This window comes from Schistocerca cancellata, chromosome 12, assembly GCF_023864275.1.
Source record: "Schistocerca cancellata isolate TAMUIC-IGC-003103 chromosome 12, iqSchCanc2.1, whole genome shotgun sequence".
Taxonomy (NCBI): Eukaryota; Metazoa; Arthropoda; class Insecta; order Orthoptera; family Acrididae; genus Schistocerca; species Schistocerca cancellata.
The window spans coordinates 85,542,912-85,551,631 of NC_064637.1; the positions used below are offsets into that span (position 1 = coordinate 85,542,912).

At 40.2% G+C, this 8,720-nt stretch overlaps 1 protein-coding gene across 1 annotated transcript in view; it reads right to left on the minus strand.

Moving 5' to 3' along the window:
• The window catches only part of LOC126109476 (uncharacterized), a 99,224-nt gene extending 91,101 nt beyond the window's left edge, over positions 1-8,123 (minus strand). The window contains exon 1 of the mRNA XM_049914503.1: positions 7,890-8,123. Coding sequence (XP_049770460.1) covers positions 7,890-8,123 — 234 coding nt within the window. The remainder of the gene's footprint in view (positions 1-7,889) is intronic.
• Positions 8,124-8,720: the final 597 nt, after the last annotated feature.

Below are 8,720 nucleotides of genomic sequence, written 5' to 3' on the forward strand. Positions count from 1 at the left end.
TGGAAATTAAGCGTTTCCGGACACATATCCACATAACATCTTTTCTATATTTGTGTGTGAGGAATGTTTCATGAAAGTTTGGCCGTACCTTTTTGTAACACCCTGTAGATCAACTTGTTTCTCAGCTGTTAACTTCGGATCGTCGTACATATGTCACAAGTACCGTACATACTGACGAAACTAAAATGAGCTCTAACATGGAAATTAAGCGTTTCCGGACACATATCCACATAACATCTTTTCTTTATTTGTGTGTGAGGAATGTTTCATGAAAGTTTGGCCGTACCTTTTTGTAACACACTGTAGATCAACTTGTTTCTCAGCTGTTAACTTCGGATCGTCGAACATATGTCACAAAACTGAGTTCAGCTGCAATGAACAATACCCGTGAATAGTTCACGGTGTCAGTTTAATAAACTGTGAAATAACGACAGAATTTTATGCAAAAAAACTGAAAATAATGAGTGAGTGAATATCACACCAGGGCAGAATAATCTTAGAACATTATTCATCCTTTGAGAGCTGTGTTGGCCATCATCCGTGTCGTGTTCCTGAAATAGAGTTGGTAATTCGATTACTGCTATCTCTTTGGCTTGAGGAAATGTAGCACCGAAATCAGTAAAATTTTTATTTCCTAGTCTCCTGAATTTGAGAGATACGTAAGAAGTGGCACTGCGAGCATTTCTTCCCCATATTATGTAAAGTCAACGCACAACATAAAAACGGCTATGTACAAAAAGATAAAAGTGTAGGAAAGGACAACATGAGAAAACAATACACTATTTTTAACGGTATTATTTATTCTAGTCGATCGACATCTTTGTAAATGTTAACTTTAAACCGAATGTAGAGCACTTTTGCATTTAGGGAGTGGTTTTTTCCAACTTTGCTCGAAAATTTGGTCCTTCGCCTCGCTAAGAAGTGTTAAAAAGGTAAGTAACGTTGTAGTTTTCTGACACGTTTGTGTGTCTCGTTATTTGCAGTAGAAAAACCGTAGGGGCTGCATCGAATTCATTGTTTTAGTTCAGGGAAACGTTATTGTACAAGACGCATAACGCAGTTAAACTGATGTTACACATTTGCACATGTTAATTTATGCAAAATGAGAGCAAAAGAAATTTCGTTCATTTTACTTGCACATAAAATGGACACGTTCAGCGAAGTTAACTGAGGCGAGAAAGTCATTTTATTTGTGAAATTTCGAGTGAAAACGTAACAAAAATTATAATTTTCCGGAAGTAGTTTAGAATAGTTCTTTTGATTACTAAGACAGGAATTAATCCAAAAATTAAATATATTCTCTAAATGTCGTGTTTAAATTAAACCAACTGCTGTGAACGGGAAGTGAACGGAAATAAGAAGTTAAAGTAACTCCAGAGTCAGTACAAACATGCAATCCTGCGCTTCTGCACTGACTAATTTTCGGTTGTCGCCCTTATCTCCAGGATTTTTTTTTCTTCAATTTACATACTGGAACCCCCTTGATATAATAAGTATTCTTTTACAGTTTTCCCGTATACTGAAAGTGTTATCACACTTTATTTCTGCCTACATAAAATTGATGGAATTGTCCCCCTTCTCTCCTACTTAAATTTTCTTCCCGTTGAGAATTGTGTTCAGCTGAAAGTCTTATTTAATTAGCAGGTGATGAGCGCCTTGATACCATATGTGTGGTTCATTGCAAACAGCTGCGGGTGATCGGTGTGCTGAAACAAAGCTGTATAAGAATAGTCGTTGTATGATTACACAGATTTCAATCAGTTTAGCACCATCTTCAGATGATCTGAATAACAGAGAAAACGTCATTACAAATAGCACACATGAATGTACGCATATACAAATGTTACTAAATTAAGATGTAGTAATACCCACGTAAGAAGTAATTATGTGAGAATGATGTATAAAGTATCTTTACAAACTGAATCAATCCTAAGTATACATGAGCGCAAGTACAAGAGCCGTCGAAACTCACGGTATACCTAATGTACACACAAATGTTGCACAGCCCGTTCTAGTGATTTTCGAGCTGTTAAACCAACCAACACGATAGAATTACAGACATCGTGTGTGATCTGCAGATCTACTGCTATACTCTTCTTTATTTTGTATTCAGTCACGATATTGTATATCGCAACTGTATCCTGAAAAAGTCCACAAAATCTAATAGAGTTATGTCTGACGCTAAAGACCTTTCCGTGTCGCCGAGCGATTTACTGTAACTGAGCAGTGTCGCATTATGAGAAAGGAAAAGCTGAAAATAGCATTTTCATTATACGAAGGATATCCTCTTTACGAAGCACGGAAGACAGAGGAAAGAACGTCACCCATTTTAATTTACAAGAGCCTACAATGCGTTCGGTAGATGAACATATCTGTAAGATGTCTCGCTAAACATTAATATTACGGTAGATACATGCTAAGCTTCCTTTAACTGCTAGAAGTTGAACTTAACTCAGTTTTGTCAGTATTATAACGCTTAACTAACTGGACAACCTCTGCTTCTTTCCCAACAGGTTACGTGCATTCACCGCCGAAACTTGGCGGATTCGCATCGGGATGGTAAGTAATCTCTTTATGCCATATCATCATTTTGACGAACAAGTAGGAATGAAAGGTAATATTACCGACATAAACGTTTTGTAATTAAAACTAAATTTCAGCGCTATATTTCAATTTTGAAACATTACTTCGTCGTAATGTGATGTAGATTCATGTTCTTTGGTAATGATGTTTTTTTTTTCAATAATATGGCGGAATTTTGCACAAAGAACAAAAAAATCGTATCTTGTTTCCTACATAATTTTTCAGAATTTATTTGCGAAATCTACTGCTGTACCTAAATACAATTTGGACAAAAGCACGACTAAAAACAACTTTCGGCGTCGTCTTACGAGGAATGAATCCCCATACAGCCAACGATTGTTTGTGATCATTTGCGTAGTATTTTGTCACACCGTTTTCGGAAGTGACCAGCAGAAAATAAAGAAATAGCGATTGGTGCGAAAAGCAACGTCCCTTATCACCAACTTTTGACTGTGTTCTACTCATCAAGTAGCACACAGAGTTCATCCCATATTATTACTCTTTCACTCTTTTAACGTATTTATTCGAATTTTTTTTAAAAAGAGCGTAAGGTAACCATGACGTAAGTTATTTATAGAATACAGAAATTACCAGCACTGGTTAACATACAAGAATAGTGTTTGAACCTATCGTCTTAAAATTCTGTTCTTTTTTTTTTTTCTTTTGCGAGAAGATCATATCTTAGATATTGCAATAAGCGAACAGCTTCGTATCGTGGGGCAAAGGACGTCACTGTTCAAAGCACGTTAGCAGGAAACAGTTCAGAAAATTATTTTTCAGCGTACCGCGTTCCACCGCAATCATTGCAAGGTACCATCGCTCGTTTGTCGTGCTGCACGGCAAAGACCGAATTGCCCAGGGAAGCCTCTGCAACCTAAACACACTTCAGAAGAAATTCACGAACCAATTATCACTGGACCTACTGATCTCCATCGAATCAAATAGTTTCGTAAATGTAATTATTTGCGGTCTCCATCTTCGGAAGGCAACATATGTTTTTTCGTACGTATTACACATTTGTGATGCTAAGAAAGCTATATGGAAGAGGAAACTGGGTAATATTAGAAGAGAAATAAACATAAATTTTAACAATAAATGCATTCCTGAGGCACAGAACGGGATTTACTCAGAGACTAGTTAAAGTGAAACAAATAATCCACTTCAATATATATTTATTTATCCTTTTGTTTACACGGCGTTACAGCCTGTACGTCCTCTAACGGTTCAAGATAACGAAAAGAATTTTCCGGCAAATAATAGTATGCAGAGTGGCACCTGATTTTATTGCACGTTTAATGCCTTAATCTCTTCTGCAACCGAGTAACTGAAACAAACACGTTTCTTACATACATGCAGCTGGGACCGGCGGACCTGCGCTACTGAGGTAAAACGTAAGCCTACGTCCTCTTCACCCTACTTTATAAGACATGCCAACACAGACCGAAAAAATGGTAGATGTAAACGGAACCGATAACGGAACTAGTTACTAATACAACTTTTCTTTAGTATACTACTCGATACATTCAAATAACATACTATCCGTTCTACGAAATTTTTTACATATCGCTATGCTTTGGTTTCGATTAAACAACCGGTAAAATATTCTATTTATGTTCCAGTATAAAATGTGGAATAAGTAGTTATATAAAATAGAAAATTTAAAGAATAAAAAGTGTGTTAAGCATATTTTACGAACTTAGAAAAGGCGTCCAAAATTATTTTCTTTATTATTATTATTATTATTATTTTAACTATGATTATTTAACGGGATCTGTAATGTAAATTATCAAATTCATTAATCACTTAAGAATTTATCTTTGCATGTATGAACAGATGTTAGACTAGATGTTTGTAGAGTTGGATAGGCATACATCGCTGATCTTGTTTCGTGGAATTATTGGCTCTCTTAATGGCAGTTCAATGCTCGAGGTTCGAAGTCGCTGTTCGGAGAGGGTGTTGATTTCCAATGTGCACAATATTCGTATTAAAAACTTCAGTAACCCGTTATTTGTGTGTGTTCCTCCAACTAAACCAGTAAATAATGGGAACCCAGAGGACGATAACTCTACAGCTATTCATTCGGAGGTCAGTCCATAAAGCAATTCGAAAACCTGGCTCTCTCCTCTTAAAACAGGAACCGTCGAACTAGACTATGTGCTAGATGAAATAATTTCGAGAAAACCACAAGGAGCGACAATGATACGTAACTCATTCTTTTGCAAGTGTTACTATCGTACCACACAGCAATAATCCTCATCCGCTTCGTCAGTCATCTTACGCAGTCCAAACCATTGTTCGCTTCTGAAGCCTTGCTGAGCAATTATCCCTTATAACACAGAGCTACAAAAGAGGTTTGAAACTCAGAAGGCGCTTACGAAAGTTATTCGAAGTGCCTACGCACGTACTCGTGTTAAGTTGGCTTTTGTGGTATTCTATGCCCGTAACACCCGATTCTGACGACTTTGCGTTTCTGTTTTAGCACATTTCTCAGCACCTGTTCAATAAAGTTTCGACACCATCGTTAACAAATGTACTCGCCTGATTGAGTTTTCAAATGCGTTGCATTAAAAAACATCGTGTTTTCTGTGTCTCGGCTTACGCAAGAGTTCATAGTATTATCTACGCAACAACATTACGTTTCCCTCTACGTAACATAATTAGCAGTTAGTCTCGCTTCAACATCCGGAACTGTTCATGAAATAAAATGAGTGTCACCTCTTATGCGACTGATATATACATAACTAACTCTGCTATTTCCTGTGACCCTAGGGGATACGTTCCGTAAACGCAACTTGAACGAAAGAGCTTGATTCCATTGAGAACGTTATAGTGAGAACATGGAAGCTGGCTTAAAAAATTCAAAAGAGACCGCCATATCAATGGTTTTTGGCTGCCGTTCCATGTTTATGTTTAAACCAAGGAGCCATGCGAAACTTCTGCACTTTCTTAGTTTTAAATAGTGACGGTATTTGGAGTAAGTTTAAGCCAAGGAGCCATGCGAAACTTCCGCAATTTCTTAGTTTGAAATAGTGACGGTATTTGGAATAAGTGTAGTCGTTGGGGTAAGGGTAGTTGTGAGAATGAAGAGAGAGACATCCCTTATTCGTGATTAATAAGTTGGCTATGTAAAGTATGGGTACGAAGCTTGGCATCCGTAATGCCCTTTTGCCTATCGACAGTTAAAAGTTTCTGTTATGCTAACATTTTTCACAAATAAGTGTTAGCGCAAAATCGGTATGCAGTGTCAGAGACCATGTTAACGATACCTCAATTCATCCCTGTACGATTATTATATCATGAGATAAAGGGATGTTCACTTGAGAAATAATATGTATATGATTCAGTCAAATAAATTATGGCACAAAATTGTTAATTGGTGATATTCGCCTTTCACCACGCTGAATGACTTCATCAGGAATGACAAATCTTCCAGTTCAGGTAGAAACATTCCCCTTCGTGATCAAGATAGGTTTTTACATCTACATATGTATTTCGTAAGCCATCGTATGCAGCGTGCTGAGGTTATCCTGTACCAACACAAGTAATTCCTTTCCTGTTCCATTCGCAAGTAGAGCCAGGAGAAAACGACTATCTGTATGCCTCCGTATGAGCCCTAATATTTTGTGTCTTACCTTCGTACGCGCAATGCATTTCGGCGGCAGTAGAATCGATTGGCAGTCAGCTACAAATGTTTCCATAAATTTTCTCAGTAGTGTTTCTCAAAAAGAACGTCACTTTCCCTCATGTTATTCCCATTTCAGTTCCCGAAGCATTTCCGTAACACTCTTGTGTTGTTCGAACCTACCGATAGCAAGTCTAGCAGCCAGCCTCTGAAGTGGTTCGACCTGGTACGGATCCCAAACACTCCAGCAGTACTCAAGAATGGCACGCAGTAGTTTCCTACGTGCGGTCTCCTTTACATATGAACCACACCTTCCTAAAATTCTCCCACTAAACCGAAGTCGGCCATTCACGGTCCCTACGTGAATTCTTACATGCTAGTTTCATTTCATATCGCGTTTGCGACATTACGCCCAGATACTTAATCAACGTGACCGTGTCGAACAGCACACTACTAATACTGTGGGTTTGTTTTTCCTGCTCATTTGCATGAACTTACATTTTTCTACATCTAGAGCTAGCTGTTATTCAACAGACCAAGCAGATATTTTATGTAAGTCATCTTGTATCCTTCTATAATCACTCAACGATGTCTCCTTCCCATACATCAGAGCATTTCGAGGGAACAGCAGCAGACCCCTCCATACCCTATTCGCCGGATCATTGAAGTATGCAGATAGTAACAGCGCTGCTATAATGCTTCCCTGGTGCTCTCCTGGCGTTACCCTTGTCTCTGATGAATACTCATCATCTAGGACAACATACTCGGTTCTAATAATATTCAACGGCCAAGATCAAATACATATTTCTTTATTTAAAACAAGTGGATTAGACAGACTTTGCTGTCATCTTCAGGTCTTAAAAAAGCTGTTTGTTATGAAACGTGATCATTTTGCGTTAGACGTGACAAGTTGTCATGTGGTTAAAAATGAGGACATTATCAAAGGTTTATAATAACGAAAATACGTAAAAACATAACGCACCCTAAACAAAAAACAACGTCCGTAATATATATCGCTCTCAGATGCTTGTTACGCCACAAACAGATGTCCTGCTGAGTAATGTGTTTTCGTGACGTAACAAGCATCTCTGAGCGATATATATATATATATATTATAATCCTGGTTTTTACCCACATAACAACTTGGCATGAAGTCTAGCGTAAAAGGACCACATTTAATAATATAGAGATTTTTTAACACCTGAAGATGACAGTAAAGTCTGCCGAAACCGATCGTTTTAAATAAATAAATATTTATACAATCTTGGCTGTTGAATGTCTCTGGAAGTAAATCAGATCACTCGGCTGGTCTTCTAAAAATGAGAAAATTCAATCGTACTGGTTTTTTATACGAGGAGACATCTCCTGCGATAGGGCTTAGAACACCCAGGGAAAAAAGAGACACCACAAGAAACTAAAAAAAAAAAAATCTTTCTATGCAGTCGGGTACCTTACTTTGTTCCAGCCCGGCACCAAACATGTGTCGAACCCCTTCGACCTCCACTCTCGTGACACGATAAAATGCGACCACACACGCAAAGACACAACTGCCGCTACGAATAATTCCAGCACCGCAGATGAACAGGTGTTGGCGACAGCTCGCCGTAACCAATACTGAGGCCGACTTCCGCCTCGCCGGTGCGTCCCTTTTGCCGCGTCGTTATTCGGGTGACGGACGCCTTACCTTGGGCGCCGGCGGACGGGTGACCTCTGGCGGACGTGTCGGTCCTCCCCCGCACCGCGTTGCCGTTCCTCCGGCCGCCGTCTGGACCCGCGGCCCGCGGCCCGCGGCCCGCCAGATAACGAGGCTCCGCCCGGGCCAGCGAGGCGCGCTTCCGGGCCGTGGCCACCCCTGCAGCGCCCCACATCCTGCCCCCACTGTGTGCTGCCTGCCCGGCCGACCTGTCCCGCCTCCCATAGATAAGGCGACAGCCCGGCAGCTGCTGCGGTTCCTCGCGGGCGGCAGATGCCGACCTTGGCTGTACGCTGTCTCCTAAAACCTCCAGAGACCCCCAAGGTCGGACACAAGTGGCTGATGAACTGCGCTAACGCGTGGATCGTGCGGTGTTCCGGACTCCAACTGGACACTCTAACAATACCACCAATTGCAAAGTAGGTTAGAAATCAGATTAATAGTGTAGCTCACGCAGCATATGTTCCCTTTATCGGGCAACAACAAAGTTATTGAAACTTCCTGGCAGATTAAAACTGTGTGCCCGACCGAGTCTCGAACTCGGGACCTTTGCCTCTCGCGCGCAAGTGCTCTACCAACTGAGCTACCCAAGCACACAGTTTTAATCTGCCAGGAAGTTTCATATCAGCGCACACTCCGCTGCAGAGTGAAAATCTCATTCTGGAAACGTCCCCCAGGCTGTGGCTAAGCCATGTCTCCGCAATATCCTTTCTTTCAGGAGTGCTATTTCTGCAAGGTTCGCAGGACAGCTTCTGTAAAGTTTGGAAGGTCGGAGACGAGATACTGACAGAAGTTGTGAGGACCGGGCGTGAGTCGTGTTTC